This window comes from Marmota monax, unplaced genomic scaffold (genome assembly GCF_021218885.2).
Source record: "Marmota monax isolate L192 unplaced genomic scaffold, Marmota_monax_Labrador192_F-V1.1 WCK01_AAM20220418_F8-fsc00024, whole genome shotgun sequence".
In the NCBI taxonomy this organism is placed as follows: Eukaryota; Metazoa; Chordata; class Mammalia; order Rodentia; family Sciuridae; genus Marmota; species Marmota monax.
The window spans coordinates 1,600,284-1,618,857 of record NW_026695224.1 but is presented as its reverse complement, the minus strand read 5'-3'; the positions used below and the strand labels follow the sequence as shown (position 1 = coordinate 1,618,857).

The following is an 18,574-nucleotide window of genomic DNA, read 5'->3' as shown; positions in this document are numbered from 1 at the left end:
CCGGCACGCGGCGCTCGCGCTCGCTGCTTAAATGAGCCTGGGCTCCCCGCGCCCGCCACTTCAGTGGAGCCCGAGCCGCGGCTGCGGGTGGAGCGGCCGTATTGTCCCGCGCCACGCGTTAGTGCTCCTCTGCTCCCAGGCGGTCGATGGGACGGAGCGCCGCGGAGCAGGAGGCAGTGCCCGTCGGGGGACTCGGGCAGTGCGGGAGCCCTCCAGGGGACTCGGGCATGCCGGGCCGCAGGACCTGAGCCGTGCTCAGTGGAGAGGCAGCCCTGTGACCGACGATGGGGACAGAGTGGGGCTGCCATCGCGCCGGGCCGTGAGTCGCGCGCCTCTGCCTCCGCCTCGGCCCACTCAGCTCCTCGAGAAGCGCCTGGCCGCTCGGGAACATGGCCCTGGAGCAGCTCTGCTCGGTCCTCAAAGGTAAGCGCCCAGGGGCCGTGGACGGCGCCCCCTGCGGGCTGAGGCCGGCGTGCGACCGGCCCGCGTCTTCGCGTCCCTTCCCTGCGCCTGGCACCCCGACGCGCCTCTTTGTCTGGCGGCGCTCGCGGCGGCTTGGAGCGGATCGCGGAGCTCTCGCGTCCTGCCCGGAGCGGGAGCTTTCCCAGCGCGCCTCCCCTCCAACCCCTGCGTGTCTGGCAGCTCTGGTGGGGTACAATCGGGAAGTGGCTGCCGGGGAGGTGCCCCGGCGGCCCGGCGGGGCCCTCCGATCTGTGCGCTCGCGCCTCTAACGGACATTGCTTTGCAAAGTTGTGGGTCCGTATCAATGGAGCTAAGGCCGGTCTTTTTCCGAACGTAATACCAAAAAGTAATTCCACGCAAACAATAAAAGCCGGATACGAGACGTCGCGGAGCGTTTTTCGAAAAGCCCAGCGGCGTCCGCACGGGGACAGAACGGGCCTCCGGACCGGCCGGGTCCCACCTGCTGCGGCCGAGGAGGCTGCGGCACCACTGCGGGCTCCGGGGGCGGCGCGTGTGCGCCGCGGACCCGACTTAGTTCGGCCCCGGGGGAGCGCGGCTGCTTGGGGCTGTGCCCCAGGCTCTCCCCTGGACGCGCTGCTCCCTAGAACGTCACTCCTCCAGCTCCTTTCTGCATATCCCAAAATACGCTCCGCTGGTGTTTGCTTCTTATTTGTTTTCGGAGAATTAAAACAGTCGGCTTACCAAGTGCACAAAGCTCTGAAACATGCTCTAGCGGGTTTGCATTTCCCGGGAGGTATTATTTTAGAAAAAAAAAATGTACATAATCTAGCTTGCGACACAAAGTTCATTCTGAAACTCTTAACTGAATAAATCCTTTTATCCATTCTCAGAGAAAACACCGTTACAACTCAGTGAAAGACTTTCTCTCCCTCACCACCACCTATTTAATTGGGAATTGAATATATGAATTCTTGCAATTGTTAGGGGGAAAAAACCGTTTATATTGAGGGGAAAGTTAAAGGCATGTCTAGTTCTTTACTACCTTAATATTCTACAATGACAAATTTGTTTTTTCTTACTCCATATTAACACTTTTTTCCAAATTTGTTTTATTAGAAAGTTTGCTGTGATCCTGCTTCCAATTTGAATTGGATGTACTATGTTTTGGACAAATTTACTTTTTTTTTTTTAATTTGCAAATTTACGTTTTAATTGGACAAAAAGTCCTAAATTCTTGAGATTTATTTGATTTAAAATATTGAACTACCCGAGTATATATTTATATATTCAGCTTGTACTAAGGGAACCTAGGATTTTTCGAATTGGTGAATATTTATTTCACAGTCCATAAATTCTTAATGATTCCTTTATTATAATAAAAAATAACTCTGAAATTTTATAGTTATCTGTAAACTCTTGATTATTATAAAGTCATTCTTTGGAAGTTAAGATTTGGTTTTTAAAATAAACCACATGTATAGTAGGATATCTGATAATGTTACTTAGCTGAATTTTCTTCCCGTCGCACTGACTGCACACACCTTCTTATGGTTATCAGGGCACATCTGAGAGTATCATCTCTCCCCCGACTCACACCCAGAAGAAATCACACGGTTTTGTTTACCCAGCTTTACCTGCAGAACTTGGAAAACTGAGCTGCCTTGAGCAGAGTCTCATTACCTTAGCTGCTGCTCCTATGGTGAAGGGGTTTGCAGCTCATCTGCCTTTCCGTTTACAGTTGGTACACACTGCCCCCTCTGGCCACCGCGAAGCATTTAGTTGTTGCACCTTTCGGAGAAGGATTCTATGGTGATGGCAAAGCTACAGTGAAAACAATGTAGTATCTGGCTTTTCTTTTTTTAATGTTAGTCAACCTACACTATTTTTACATGCTAGAATGTTTTTAAAGCTCAAGCTAAATTTTTGTTTTAAGCTTACTAGAAAGAAGACAAACTGTTTTTAGGTCTTCTGTGGTATATGTATGTAAATGCTAAAAATTGGTTTGGAAAGATTTTTAAAAATTAACAAAAATTGATCCTGAGAGAGGAATCTGGGGGAACTGAAAGACGAGTGAAGGGAGGACTTGCATTTTACTGCACAACCATTTGTGTGACTTGATTTTATTAACCCAATGTCTGTATTATCTATATATTAATTAGTGTTTTAATTTTAAAAATTGACTTTTAAAAACAAATTAGTCTGAAGTAACTATTAAACATTTGCATATTGGTAGATGCTATCTAAGAAAAGTCTTGTTGGAATATACAGTCAGTTTCTACTAAAACAACCATAATGAGCGTACGAGTTTTTAAGTAGAATTTTAGTTTTTTAAGACTCCATTTATTCTTTTTGTTTTACTTTCAGCAGTGAGTACAAAAGGATAACTTTACTAGATTTGTTTTAACCCTTCCGTGTACAGTATTATTGAAAATAAATAATATACTTTTAGCTGTTCATTACCACTGTGGGTCTTAAAAAATTTGAGTTAACATTCTGTCTTTAGTTTTATGAAAACCTTAAGTGGGGATTATAAACCCATTTTTTTGTTGTTGTTGTTATTAATGCTGCACACTTGCTGCAGAAGAATTCTGTTAGACTCAGTGATATTTAAAGTATATAAACTGTGGTTAAATCTGTAGTGTAACAAAGCATAAATATCCCTTGGTAACACCTTTTAAAACTCTTGTCTAAGTCTACATGAACTCCTATTCTTCAGTCTTGGGCCTCATCAAAGAACATGAACTAACTGAAAAAATAATTATACTGAAAAACTAATCCTTGAATAGTAAACTTTTTTTTTTAGTAACTTTTAAAAAAAATAACTTCTTGGCTTTTCTCCTAAGGGGTTGGAAAAACTGTTTTTTAACATTGTCAATTGAAAGGTCTTATTAAGCAGTGGTTTTATTATAATAAATCTTCAACTAGAAGGTAGTTTACATTTTGAGACCAAATTCTCCTTTTAGGAAAATATGTTTATGTTACAAAGAAAGCTCAAATCAAAAATACTTTCAGTCCTTTTTTGGAATAAGAAAGAAAAATAATAGACTACAAATGATGAAGTCCATATCTACAATTTTAAAACAACAATCTAAGTTCTACTTTTGGTACTACCCATTCAGCACAGTCTCCTATATTTTTCTGTTTATGCTTCCGCATAATAATTATTGATGTTAAAAAAAAAATCTATGTCCCTGCATCACTTTTGAGTTCCCTATTATTATGTTCTTTCAGTTGGAAAAGAGGATCCTGAGAGGTGATCTACTTTAGGGGTTTCCAAACTTCCCTTAATAACAGAACTCCTTCAAAGTCACTTTTATAAGAAAGTACTTCAAAACAAGAACAGGTAAGAGCAAGGTTGCTATGATTGGTGGGAGGCCTTGCTCTCTTCTATCACCTCTAACCTCTGGGTGACTTTTCAACATATTTGTTGTATTGTACACAAAATTACAGAGTGCAGTATGCTAATCCGAAAGTTCAGTTGTTTTCTAATCAATGACATTAAAATGTATTCATTTAAATTTGCATAGAGTAACATATTGGAAACTACAGCACAAAGAGGATATCAAGTCCTCTTTCAGACATGACCTGATCATGATAAAACTTGATGACAGTGCTGTGGATGTTGAAAGGGACTCCTTTAATCAAAGTAGAGCATACAAAACTGCCATCTCAGAGCATTTTTACTAACAAAAAGTTTGTCAAATTCTGTAGAAACTATAAAAAGCACTTCTGCTACAGCTACTCCTAGAAAAGTGATTGGCAAGGTGATTAGCATATGTAGGCGGGAGTAATCTTAAGGCTCACTATCCATCTTTTTTCTTAACAAAGTAAAATTGAGTCTGATTATATTGGGGTGCTTTTTTGTTCTTTGTAGTTTATCAAAAACAAATTACTGCTGTGTCAAGTAATATGTGAACTCTAATTGCACTCCATTTCTGCTTTCATTATAGAAAATACTAATGAGCAGGGAGGCCAGTTATGTGGTTGTTGCAGTCTGGCATCTTGTGTTAGATTTAATAAACCTATGTTTACCACTTAAATGCTTACAACAGGAAGGCTTAGAGGCGTGTTTAATTACTAACAAAGGTAAATGGAGCCAGCCTGAGAAAAATAAGAAAGGGAGAAAAAAATCTCAATTCTTTTCTCATCCCCTGATTTATGCTCACACGAAAACACTGAGTCATATATGTGGCTACTGTTAAACTGATATGTGTGTTCATCACTTGGCACAGGGCTCTGTACATACTATGTGTAATCAGGATCATTCTTAGTTGCTTCATATATTCATCTAATTTATACAGTGTGTTGTGTGGGTCATGCAGTCTTCTAGGCACTAGAGACGCATCAGTGAATTGAGATAGACAAGACCTCTCTTTCTAATAAGAAAAGATGACAATAACAAATCCCTAAAACACCAAGTGGTATTAGTAATAATGAAAATAAAGCAAGATGGAAAAAATGTAGAGCTTATTTAGAAATCAGGGAAGCCTCACAAGAACGGAATGAAACGAAGCAGTCACTCATGCAGAGAGACTGATTCTAGACTGAAGGCATATTTTAGTCCGTAAGGCAGGAGTTAACTTGGTGTATTGAAGTAATGGGCAGGCCTGTATAGCCATAGATAGAACTAGGGAGATCAGAGAGATAGTTGGGTACCAGATCACATAGGACCTCACAAGCCAGAGTTAGGAGAAGGGATTTATTCTAAATTTAATGGGGATGTTTTGCAAGATTTTATGAAAGGCTATGAGGTGATCTGATTTATATTTTAAAAAGGTAACTGGTTTCTCTGTACACAGTAGGCTTAGAGAACTGTGGCAGAAACTTCTGGTTGTCTCCAAATATCCACTTTACCCTTCATTGATATTCTGAATTTTAGGTAAGTAGACAGTTATCAAAATAAAGACTGTTTCCCAGCTTACCTTAGGGTTGGGCCACGTGACTATGTGTAGCTAGTTAGATGTTAAGTAGAGAATAGTGCATGCAACTTACAGGAAGTGTTATTTTGTTATTTAAACTTTTTATCTTTAGATAATTGCAGATTCTGGGCAAGTGTTTTTCAAGGAAGAGGGGTGCCTTATGTCTCTATTCTTGCCAACATGGATGCAGGCATGGTAACTGAAAGGAAGGTTATAATGGCTGGCCCTACAGCATCCATGTTGAACCATAAACTAACCTTGGAAATGAAAGTCACAGCTGAATAATAAGATAGAAGGCACGTATGTGCCTGGTAATGATGTAGCCTTCACTCTGGCCCTTGACTGTTTATCTGTAGTTTGTATGTGTGTCAAGAATATTTATACTTCTATCTTGTTTGAAATGTTAGTTTAGTATTTTTATTAGGCTAGTTCTAGTGCTGATATTATAGTCAGGTGGACAATAAATAAAAGTAACAAAACCAGACTCAGAGCTGGTGAGCAGTCACAGAAATGAGAACTGAATGCTGTCAAATAAAATTAATCTGGAAAAGCTTGCTATAAAAAGTAAGTCTTAGACAATGTAAAGGTAATTTTCTAGATGCAAAAAGAGGTCCATGGCAAATGCACATGATCAGAAACAAGTGTCTGTAGGACTGTCATCATCCAATTGCAGTGGTCCTCAAAGTGGACCAGGTTCCAGGTCCTGCAGCTTCACTAGAGATTTTGTTAAAATGCAGATTCTCAAGCCCTAACCTAGGCCTGTTAGATCAGAATTATCTGAAAGCGAACATGCCCTGCCCCAACCCATCTGTGATTTCTTGAGCCCTCAGAGTGATGATGATGTGTATGAAAGTTTGGGAAGTACTGTTCTGAGTCTGGGAATGTAGCTCAGTGGTAGAATACCTACCTAGCATGTGCAATGCCCAGCACTGTGTACACACACACACACACACACAAGAAAGGACAGTGCAAACCACTGTCCACAAAATTCCATTCCCAAACCTGGAAATAGAATTACTGGGTAGAATTTGCAAATTTTAAGTCTTAATACATATTACCAGATTAACCTTCAAAAAGTTGTGCCAGTTTATTATTCTGTGGCAGAATATAAATATATCAGTTTTTCAGAGCCTGATCCAAACTAGTGAGAACTTTAAGAAAAGCTGACTATCGAAGAAGGATTATAAGTGGCTAACTGGATGTAAATTCAGAGTGGAATCTGATAGCCATTTGCTAATTGGGGGTCACACACATACTCTGTTCCTGGAAGAACCAAAAACTGAACTTTTGGATCCTTCCTTGGGTATGTTCCTATTTAAACTGTCAAGGTAAATGGCCTCTGGAAAGTCCTATTTTGCCCAGACCTGACCAATGAGCTGTGACCTGCAGTCAAATTTAAATAACAACCATTCAGGACTGAGCATTTCATGCTGACATTCCTTGTTGACATGGTGGACTGGAGTGGGAACTTGGTCGAGAACTTTATATAAGCCAGCCCCTTTCTTTGTTCCTCCAGGTCACACTTTGGGTTTGAACTAAAGGCACTTTTTCCCAAAATTTGCAAACTGTTTGTTGAAAGAAAGCCTCCCTTTTTTGTCTTAAAGTCATTCCTGGTGAATTTTTGTTGACATTCTTTGGTGTCAGAAGTTGGATCCAAAGGGACCTTCCAGTTATTCTTAGCACTGTTCTGGACCAACACCTCGGTTTCTTCAAGAGCCCCAAGTTCTGTTATCTTTCTGGTGGCCCCTTGGCATATCGGATGAGTCCTCTTGAAATCCAGACCTCCCATGTTCCAGGTAGAGGTCTTAGAGACTATTCCAAGTAGGAGGGCACGCCTTCATTTAGGTATCAGGACTCAGTCTATAAAGGTTACAATTATGGAGACTCCCATAATTGTCAAATTGCACAAGGCTAATCAGTTATCACCTGACTTTCCAGCTTCTTTCATAACTAAAAATTATGGTTTGGAAAAGTATGATTGGTTAAGTTTCTGGACCCATATAACCCAGGATGGTCTAAAACTTTGCTGGTCGAAAAGGGGTTTTTTTGAATTCTGAAATTTTCTATTTGCATGCAATATAACCAATAAAATACCAAACCTCTGAGAGGCATTGTTCTAAGTCTGATTTTGAACTCACGATCTTCCTGGCTCAGCCTCCCCATCCGCTGGGATTACAGGCATGCACCGGCCACACTCGCTCTGCCCTTCTATTTTTTTGGGAGTCCTAGGGAAGTTTCCAGAGAGTCCCACCCAGGTCCACCTCTTGACTTCTGACTGGTATCAGGAACGCATGAGACTTTCAAGCCCCTACTGCATGTAGTCTTACCCATAGAGGGGAGATTTTACTATTACAATGACATGCTGAAGATCCCAGGCAACTGAGTCATCTTGGCATGTTCTGCCCAGTTCTAACTGGAACTTGTTCTTAAAGATTTTATAGTTAGGAACTTTGCTTTTAATTGGTCTATATCCCCAAGTTCTGGAATCTGGTCTGCATAAAGATCACAAAAGTGTCCCCACCCCCCATTTCAGGGTAACTTGAGTTCTTATGGGCAGGAAGGAGTGTTTGGGCCTGTGTTGCTCCTGCAGACAACAGGTTTGCTTAGGAGTGTAAAACATCCTGTTGACTTAAACTAGGACAGGGCCACAGGTAAGTCACTTTTTAAAAGAAAGCATGTAGGGGGTCAGCACCATGGGCCCAGTTTATAGGATCGTTCCTTTAATATCATGTTACCACTTTTCACATCTGTCTGTTACCAGTCACTATCTCAGGAAATCACTGCTGCCTACTCATCCCATCAGCCCACATAAAACCTTTTCTGGATGGATTTTCTGGGAGTGTATCAAACCCATGTCTCTTTGTTCCAAAAGAGGGAAAATGATACTAGAATTAACCCCACCTAAAAGCCCTGACCTTGCAGTACCTACTGAGGTATAACATTCTACCCTACCAGCCCTCCCCCTCTTGTCTTCCAGAAATTACCCAAGAGCCTCTAGTTATCTTCCAACACAGATATTAGTCATATCCATTCAGTACCTCCAGGTAAAATCCAGGTGTTTCAGAAGCCTCTACTCACTATCAAGCAGTATACCCTAAATCCCTTGGCTGGCATCCAGCCCTTCATATATGGCTTTATACATAAGAAACTTGTTTCCTATACCAGTCCTTGCGGTACTCCCACCTACCTGTTCATAAACTTAATGGAAAAGAATGGAGAGTTGTGTGGGATCTCAGAAGCATTAACATTGGTTCTCAATCCTCAGTAGTCCCCAGCCTTCATACATCATTGTGCAATGTTCCCCCTAAGAGCAAATACTTTAAAGCTATTGGCTTCTACATTGTTTTATTCAGGATGCCCTGATATCCAGTACCTCTTTGTCTTTACCTGAAAGGGCCGATTATATACCTAGACATTCCTTCCCCAAGGATATTCTGAAAGCCCCACCTACTTCTCTCAAATTCTTAAGACTGACTTAACTGTTGTCTCCTTCCAATATGGTGCAACTTTACTTTGATATGTAAATGTTTTTGTGTATGCTAGCCTTAGTAATAGCATCCACTTGCACCATAATCTGTCATAAGCTCTCAAATGACAAGAAACATGACAGAAGTAGATAGCTTCACCCAAGAATTGGGACCAGTCCAGTGTAACTCAAAATGAACCAGCAATCAATTGAAATCTTGGGGATTTTCTTTGCCCTTCTCTCCCTTATTGCTATTTTTTTCATTATCTTTTTCTGTTGTCTCTGAACACCAGTATGTCTTTATGTCAATTCACTACTGCCCCCCAACCTAGTTCTTTTAATTACTGTCTTACTAAAACTTGTCTCAGAAGATCATCATTACCTAGGCCAATTTGACCAACTCTTAGAAAAATTCCCTAACAACCTTCAGTACCTCCTTGATCCTTTCATCTTCCCCATTCACTAGACTCCCATTTAAATCTAATAATGATTCCTATTGTTGTCCTGTCTATCCTAGCCATTCCTTTTGCTCTCTACAGACAAAAGAGAAAAAGGGGATAAAAATCATCTTTTACTTCCAGATTTGGGCCATCACTGGAAACCTAACAAAATGTTGGGTTTACCACCATACCCCACCTACAGCCTTGATATCCATAACCCACCTTTTGGGTACAAATCTACTTAACAAGACCTGTGCCCTGCTTCTAAGTTACTGCCCACCCCTACCCCCACATTGTAGGCTCCCCAAAAATATACACTTACTTCACCCTCTGAAAACGGCACAATTGTTTTCCTGCCTCTCTTAACTTTGTCTTAACTTTGTATCTTGATCAAATCTGCAAAAGTGCTTCTCATGAAGCCTGAACACCTTTTTGTCAACAACATGAACCTTGCAACATGGATACTTCAAGTGGGAAACCTGCTGCTTTCCATCAATGGGGAATGAATCATTTTGCTCTGCCTTGGTCTCTTCCTCTTACGGACAGGACAGCCTTTCCCACTAACAATTCTCTTAACCTCCAAACATTTCAAGGATCCTTTATATCCCTGTTTATTTTCATCTGTGGCTACCAGAACAGCTCTTGGACCTTGACTGCCTACCTCTTTGGATATTCAGCCTTGACTTTTATCATATTACAATTAGACAATTATCCCAACCCAAATCACACAGTAGAGAGAAGGGGATTCTTTCTGTTATCAATGATCATCCTAATGACAACCCCTCCGATTATGAAATGACAGCTGTGGGCTTTCCTAAGGATATGATTTACCAGAGGGCTGATCCTGGCTGTTAAGCTATATTTGGAAGAATAGTAGGATACTGGCTAGGAGTTGACACCTCTTAGAATGAATATATGGTCAGAAACCTTTCCTGCACTGTTAATAGAATCATTTATCCCACTGTTCAGGCCTCTAGAGCTCAACAAAGATCTTTGGATTCCCTTGGTTACATAGTCCTGAATAGCTGCATTGTGTTAGGTTACATCCTTGCTGCGCAGGGAGGTGCCTGTGCTGTTGCAAAGACATAATGTTGTATGTGGACAAATACTTAGAGCTAGGTTGAGTTGGAAACTTCCAAAAATCTTAAAATTGGCCAAATTCCTAAAGGGTCTCTCAAAGGCTCCTCATACCTGGTTAAGATATTTTCAGCTGGCTACCTTCTGATAATGGTTCCCTCTTGCATTTTGCCCTACAGTTTTAAATATTGTCATGTTAAAACCTGAACATTTGACTTCTCTTAAGATCACCGTAGCCTCTTTTAACAGATATCTTCAAGAAACCCCCACCAGAATCAGATTAGCTCCTTCAAAACTCTGGATATACTCTAGCCAGAAACCAGAACCAACTTAACCAAAGATACTTTGATTCAGATTTAACGGGTGTCTAGGTGCCCTTAATGAACAAATGGCTTCAGCTGTTCAGCTGATCACCACCTAGTCACCAGGATCCCAATGTAGGACTGGTTGAACCCAGAGCAGATAGCCAACCATTCTGATGCTGTGATGGAACATAACTGTCTCAATAGATCATCAGCACTTTCTGCTAATGAGTTTGGATCAAATGGGGGAAATGTGAACTTAGGATCTTTCATGGAAACTTGGCGTTTTTCTAAGCAGCTAACTAGACCCAAATTCAAAATGGGTTATAGCCATTAACTGGATCACACACATTCTCTGTTCCTGGATGAACCACACGTGGAACTTTTTGATTCTTCCCTAGTATGTTCCTGTTTAAACTATCAAGATAAATAACCTCTGGCAAGACCTATTTTGTCTCTCATACCTGACCAGTGAATTGTGACTTGCATTCAGATTTAACCAGTTAGGTCTGAGCACTTCCTGCATGCTGGTGTTGCTTATTCACATTGGCAGACTGAAGTGGGAGTCTAAGCAGAAACTTTATAAGCCAGCCCCTCTGTTATTTTAGGTCATACTTTTTATTTGTACCTATGGTCAAGTCTATCCCACAAAACTCTTGTGAAATGTCCCTTTTTGTCTTAAAATCTTTCCCAGTTAATTTTTGTTGACCCCAAAATCTGCTTTTTTAAATATTGGGCTAAATTTCTTTGGTTTTGTTTATTGGCAAGTATTTCTTGTTGTGTAATAATTTTCCTTTTGTTAATTGTTATATGTAAATTGTACATTATACATATTAATAAACTATGTAAAAATTTTGTTTCTATCTTTAGTAAACAAATTCCTTTACCCAAAGGAATGTACATAATTCTCTAACACACACAAACACACACACCAAACAACAGAGCCTGGCATTTATTTTTGTGTTTAGCTTGAAATAGGGCTCTGCTTTTTCCCAAGTTATTAAAATATTATTGAAGAAATCTGTTAATTTCATATTTTCACCAAGGGTTTCCAATAACTCATATATCATCATGAATGCTTGGGGGTACTTGTCTGTTTCTGAGCTTTTTCTTTTCTTTCTTTTCATTATCTATAAGCTACTAGATAGTAAAGACTCAATCTGCTTGGTTCATTGCTCCCCAGCAACTGACTTGCTACCTGCTGCACAATGGGTGCTCTGTGTGTTTGTTAGAGATCATCTGTTTCTTCTATGTCATTGCTACATGTTTTAATTACTATAGCTTTACTATAAATACATATTGCTTTATTTTTCTGTATTTTATTTTATTTCTAATTTTCCCTTGGCCAATATAAAAAGGCTCAATGTGAGCTCAGAAAAAAATTATTTAAAGTAAAAAAAAAAAAAACTACAATTCTGATTAAAATATCAATAAACCTGTGACATACTAGACCTTTACTACTTTGTTTTAGTATTCAGAAACATGTTACTTCCGCGTTTTATTCAGTTTATTTATTAACTTGATTATTTTCAACCTATTTTAATGTACTTCTGTCAATCTTATTGAAATATTTGTGGAATTGAAAACCTGGGATTTAATGGGCTAAACTGGAAGGACTGAAGACAAGATCCTCTGCTTGGAGCCAATTCAGGTTTAAAAGAGGAGGAATAAAGGAATAACTTTGAGGATTTGTGTTCCACACCTCAACAGTACCTGTCTTCATCATCTAAGTGACATCATCTTAAGTGAGGTCCGTACACAGATTATTATAGGCCTAAGTTGACAGCAAAACCAGAAGTAAGGGCATAAATGGTAGGTACTACTTTTTCAAAGCATCAAATCATAAAAAATTCTCTTCATAATCCAATTGCATGATTACAGAGTTTAGAATTTTTATTTTGGTGTGGATTTCTGCCTCAAAGAATTAATGTCTTCCTGTATACGTTATATTTTAGTTCAAAGTATTAAAATATTTCTGGATTTGAGAAATTATTTGTCATTTTGGTAAGAGGAAGAAAGAACAGTCACATATAATTGGGACGAGAGATAGAACAAAGCACACAGTTGTTTCATGTACTAAAGAATTTTAGTGTTTGGCATTAGTGAAATTTGTTTTAATATGAACCTGATTATAACTCAAGCAATGTACAAAGATCCTATGATACCAATCAGGAAACTGTGTTTAGTATGATGTGTGATTTAGAATGATTGAGTACTGTATCACCAAAAACTGTCTCAGTAAATATTTCTATCCCAAATTGCAGTGCAGATTTGTTCTTTATATGTTGTTATATGTTGTTTTTGTGTCCTGTGACACATCTCATTTGGCTGATTGAATTATGAATAGTTAGTAATTTTATTTGGGGGAAAAAGAAAATGGTGAGCAGCCCTCTAAATTAGAAAAGAATATAATATATAATGCAACTTTATTTTCAGTATGACTCTTCTACCTTGCTTTTATAGTCTATTACAAGTTTCATAAATCTTATTTTATATGGACAGACTTTTATTGATCATCATGTATTTTAATTTTTTTGTCATAGTTGCCCTCCTGGTTTCTGTTGATTTTTTTACCTTATATGCTAGTTTTGTGATTATTTGCTTTAAAACTGAATTATAAGTGTAAAAATTGATATAAAACTGTTGTGCCTTTGATTCAGGAGGGAAAACTGTATTGAGCACAAAATTTTGATCACTTGTTTGTCATCTAAATGATATGCTTTGGGAGATAGTATCCTCTAATAAGTTAAATTGATATTTGTGTTATTTGCTGGATTATCAAATATATATTACTCTGGATTTTTTTTATCATAAATCTTGTGTTTAAAAAAATGTTTCAAGACCCCATTCCTCTTACTCAATTACAGTATACAGATGTGAAGAGTTTGAAGGAAGGATTGTTTCTACCTAATATAAGATCTTCAACACTACCAGTAACCAAAGAAAAGAAAAGGGGCAAAGTTGCACAGAGACAAAGGTCAGCAAGGATGCAAGAAACCAAAGACAAAGAAGTCAAATACTTAGATTTTTAAGATATAAACTGAATGGCAAGAACTGTTTGTACATTGATTACTTTGGTTAGTAGATGTTTAGAATGTGCTATAGAGTTAGCAATGGTATAACTTTCTGCCAATTACTTGACAAAACTCTCTAGTATTTCCATTTCCCTTATCCCTAACATCTTGTGAGTTACCAGTTACAGTTGACTCTACATCTGAATCATGTCATTAATTTCCTATTCCTTTTGCCACCACTCTGCTTCAGCATATCGTCTTTGTTTCCTAAATCATTTCTTTTCATAAGTTCAGACTCCACACAGCCATCAGGATTGTTAGTCTGAAAGTCAGATATTATGATGTTACTCACTACTTTAAAAACCTACGGTGGTTTCTAATTATAATCAAAAGTCAAACTCTTTAGCATAGCATTCAAGGTTTTTATAACCAGATATCATCCTACTTTTTTCTACCCTACTATATACCGCCATTTCCTTTCACATGCTAACAGTATTATACTGCTCAGAGCTCCCTAACACCCTATCAGACTCATGCCTCTGTTTTGAATTAAGCCATTTCTTTCTTTGGGCTCAAGTCCCATAAGGTCCAACTACAATGTGCCTTCTTTTTCTGAAGTTTTCCTCATTGATTTCTCTTAGTCCCCACTGGAATGAATGGTTCCCCTCTCTGTGCTTCCGTTATGCTGTCTACCTCCTGTTAAATCCCTTTTCACCTTGTAGATTGCCTTTGACAATGATTAACTCCATGTAGATGCTAATTTGTTCTAATATCTATTATTTATTTAGCAGAATGCCTGGCACAGAAGATCTGTACATCTTATTTAATCTTCACAGCCACCAGTAAAGTTGGTGTTACAGTACTATACATCATCCCAGTTTTATAAATAAGGCCTCACAACTGGTCTAATGCAAAGCTTGAACCGCACCCTAAATCGATGTATTGTCTAAAGTCCTTACTCTTAGCCATGTTGCTGTTTTCTCTCTTCACACTTTTGATTCCTCAGTGCCTGCTCTTCAGTAGGTACTCTCTATACAAGCTTATTGACTGAATATAACTCCAATTCACACAGTAGTTTGTGGCAGGCTGGTAGTATCATCTTCAGTGAAAGGGAAAATGCACCATTCATAAAGATAAAATGTTTTTTAATATCTTCAAATTCCATGTATTGCTTATTGGGTCACAGAATTGTTCAGCTTGGGGATGGGATGGTTTATAAGTATGTCCAGCTTTTGTGTAACAAACACAGCATAGTAATGCACAACTATAAAACAGTTTAAATTGATTTCTAGAAGACTACTGCCCACTTAATTCTGTATTATAAATGTCCTTGTAAGTCAGATAATGTAAGTGAACTTTCACTGGCATAGCACATTACATGTAAACTCTGAGATAGTATACAGTAAATGGAAGAATAGTTAGGATCAACAAAGGAATAGTTGTCTCTAAACACAAAATTGTGGGGGTTTTTAATTAGTTTGTTTATTTATTTATTTATTCTAATTTGTTACACATGACAGCAGAATGCATTTCGATTCATAGTACACAAATGGAGCACAGCTTTTCATTTCTCTGGTTGTACACAAAGTAAACTCACATCATTCATGTCTATATCCATGTAATGATGTCCATCTCAATCTACTATCTTTCCTACCCCTTTGCCCCCTCCCTTGCCCTCCCTCCCCTTTACCCTATCCACAGTTCCTCCATTCCTCCCATGCTCCCCACCCCACCTCCACTATGGACCAGCATCCACTTTTCAGAGAAAACATTTGGCCTTTGGTTTGGGGGAGTTGGCTTACTTCACTTAGCCAACTCCATCCATTTACCTGCAAATGCCGTGATCTTATTCTCTTTTAATGCTGAGTAATAATCCATTTTGCATATATACCACAGGTTTTTATTATCTATCCATATGTTGAAGAACATCTAGATTGGTTCCACAATTTAGCTATTGTGAATTGTGGTGCTATAAACATTAATGTGGCTGCATCTCTGCAGTATGCTGTTTTGGGGTCCTTTGGTTATAAACCAAGGAGTGGGATAGTTGGGTCAAATGGTGGTTCCATTTCAAGTTTTCTAAGGAATCTCCATACTGCTTTTGATAGTGGTTGCACCAATTTGCAGTGCCACCAGCAATGTTTGATTAGTTTTGATTTACATTTCTCTAATTACTAGAGATGTTGAACACTTTTTCATATGTTTTGTTGATTGGCTGTTTATCTTCTTCTGAGAAGTGTCTGTTCAATTCCTTAGCCCATTTATTGATTGGGTTATTTGGTTCTTTTCATGTTTTTTGAGTTCTTTATCCTGGAGATTAGTGCTCTGAGGTGTGTGTGATAAAAAGTTGCTCCCATTCTGTAGGCTCTCTCTTCACTGATTGTTTCTTTTGCTGAGAATAAGCTTTTCAATTTGAATCCATCCCATTTATTGATTCTTGATTTTATTTTTTGCACTAAAGGAGACTTGTTAAGGAAGTTGGGACCTAATCTGACATGATGAAGATTTGTGACTACTTTTTCTTCTGTTAGGCACAGGGTCTCTGGTCTAATTCCTCGGTCCTTATTGCACTTTGAGTTGAGTTTTATGCATGGTGAGAGATACGAGCTTAATTTCATGTTTCTGCATGTGGATTTCCAGTTTTCCCAGCACCTTTGTTGAAGAGGCTATCTTTTCTCCAATATGTTTTTGGCACCTTTGTCTAGGTATGAGATGACTGTATTTATGTGGGTTTGTCTCTGTGTCCTCTATTCTGGATCATTGGTCTACAAGTGTATTTTGGTGCCAATACCATGCTGTTTTTGTTACTATTGCTCTGTAGTATAGTTTAAGGTCTGGCATTGTGATGCCACCTGTTTCACTCTTTTTGCTAAAGATTACTTTGGCTATTCTGGGTCTCTTATTTTTCCAGATGAATTTTATGATTGCTTTTTCTATTTCTATGAGGAATGTCATTGGGATTTTGATTGGAATTGCATTAAATCTGTATAGTATTTTTGGTAGTATGGTCATTTTGACAATTATTAATTCTGCCTATCCAAGAACAAGGGAGATGTTTGTCTAGTATGAGATCTTTCCATCTTCTAAGGACTTCTCTAATTTCTTTTTTAGTGTTCTGTAGTTTTCATCGTAGAGATCTTTTACTTCTTTCACTAAAATTGATTCCCAAGTATTTTTTTTCCCCTGAGGTTATTGTTAAGGGGGTAGTTTTCCTAATTTCTCTTCAGAGGATTCATCACTGCTGTACAGAAATGCGTTTGATTTATGGGTGTTGATTTTATGTCCGGCTACTTTGCTGAATCCATTTATTATTTCTAGAAGTTTTCTGGTAGAATTTTTTGGATCCTCTAAGTATAGACTCCTGTTGTCAGCAAATAGTGATAGTTTGAGTTCTTCTTTTCCTATGTATATCCCTTTAATTTCTTTCACCTGTCTAATTGCTCTGGCTAGAGTTTCAAGAACTATGTTAAATAGAAGTGGTGAAAGAGGGCATCCTTGACTTGTTCCTGTTTTTAAAGAGAATGCTTTCAATTTTTGTCCATTTAGAATGATGTTGGCCTGGGACTCAGCATATACAGCTTTTACAGTGTTGAAGTATGTTCCTTTTATCCCTAATTTTTCTAGTGTTTTGACTATGAAGAGGCGCAGTATTTTGTCAAATGCTTTTTATGCATCTATTGACATAATCATATGATTCTTATCTTTAAATCTATTGATGTGATGAATTACATTTATTGTTTTTCATATGTTGAACCAACCTTGCATCCCTGGGATGAAACCCAACTTGATTATGTTGTACTATCTTTTAATATGTTTTTGTATTCAATTTGCCAGAACTGTATTGAGAATTTTTGCATCTATGTTCATTAGAGATATTGGTGTGAAGTTTTCTGTCCTTGATGTGTCTTTGTCTGATTTTGGAATCAGAGTGATATTGCCTCATAGAATGAGTTTGGAAATCTTCCTTCTTTTTCTATTTCATGGAATAATTTGAGGAGTATTGGTATTCTTCTTTGAAGGTCTTGTAGAACTCAGCTGTGAATCTGTCTGGTCCTGGGGTTTTCTTGGTTAGTAGGCTTTTGATGGTATCTTCTATTTCGTTTCTTGAAATTGATCTGTTTAATTTGTGTATGTCATCCTGATTCAATTTGGGTAAATCATATGACTCTAGAAATTTGTCCATGCCTGCGATGTTTTCTATTTTATTGGAGTACAAATTTTCAAAAAATAGTTTCTAATTATCTTCTGTATTTCTGTAGAGTCCGTGTGATATTTCCTCTTTCATCATGGATTTTAGTAATTTGAGCTTTCTTTCTCCTTCTCTTCCTTAATGTGGCTATGTGTTTATCAGTTTTATTTGTTTTTTTCAAAGAAACAACTTTCCATTTTGTCAGTTTTTTCAGTTGTTTCATTTGTTTCAATTTCATTGATTTCAGCTCTGATTTTAATTATTTCCTTCCTGTCTTCTACTACTTCTGGTGTTAATTTGTTCTGATTTTTCTAGGGCTTTGAGGTTTTTAAATTATTTTTTAAAACACCAAGTTGAAAAATAAATGACATCTCTTAGTGCTTGAATAACTGATTATAAAAATCAGTTTTATCTTTTCTTAGGTTGTCTTAAGGGTCACATATAAATCAGAACATAACACTTAACACTTGAGAGTGAACATTGTTAGTAAGAAATAGTGAGTTAATCTTTTATTATCATCTGAAACTCCTTGTAGACTTAGTAAAATGTCATAAAAATGCAATTTTTTAACTTTACTTTTCTGTTATTTCTCTAGTGTTATTGATAACAATACTTGTAGTGGAAGGGATCGCTGTGGCCCAAAAGACCCAAGGTAAAGTACTTACAATGATAACTTACTACTTGTCCAGAACAGTGGGATGGCTTAATTGAAATGACTGAAAAAAAATTTTGAGTACTATTTCT

General features: G+C 38.2%; 1 protein-coding gene across 5 annotated transcripts in view; it reads left to right on the top strand.

The window, feature by feature from the left end:
• Neto2 (neuropilin and tolloid like 2) overlaps positions 1–18,574 on the top strand; it is a 68,213-nt gene continuing 49,639 nt past the window's right edge. For 3 of the 5 annotated variants that reach the window (XM_058575868.1, XM_046435146.2, XM_046435145.2), the window contains exons 1-2: positions 3–423; positions 18,426–18,482. In XM_058575868.1, coding sequence (XP_058431851.1) covers positions 390–423; positions 18,426–18,482 — 91 coding nt within the window. In that variant the 5' untranslated portion in view covers positions 3–389. Of the gene's footprint in view, positions 424–18,425; positions 18,483–18,574 lie in introns of all 5 variants that reach the window. The other 2 variants (XM_058575869.1, XM_046435147.2) reach the window with 2 other exon arrangements.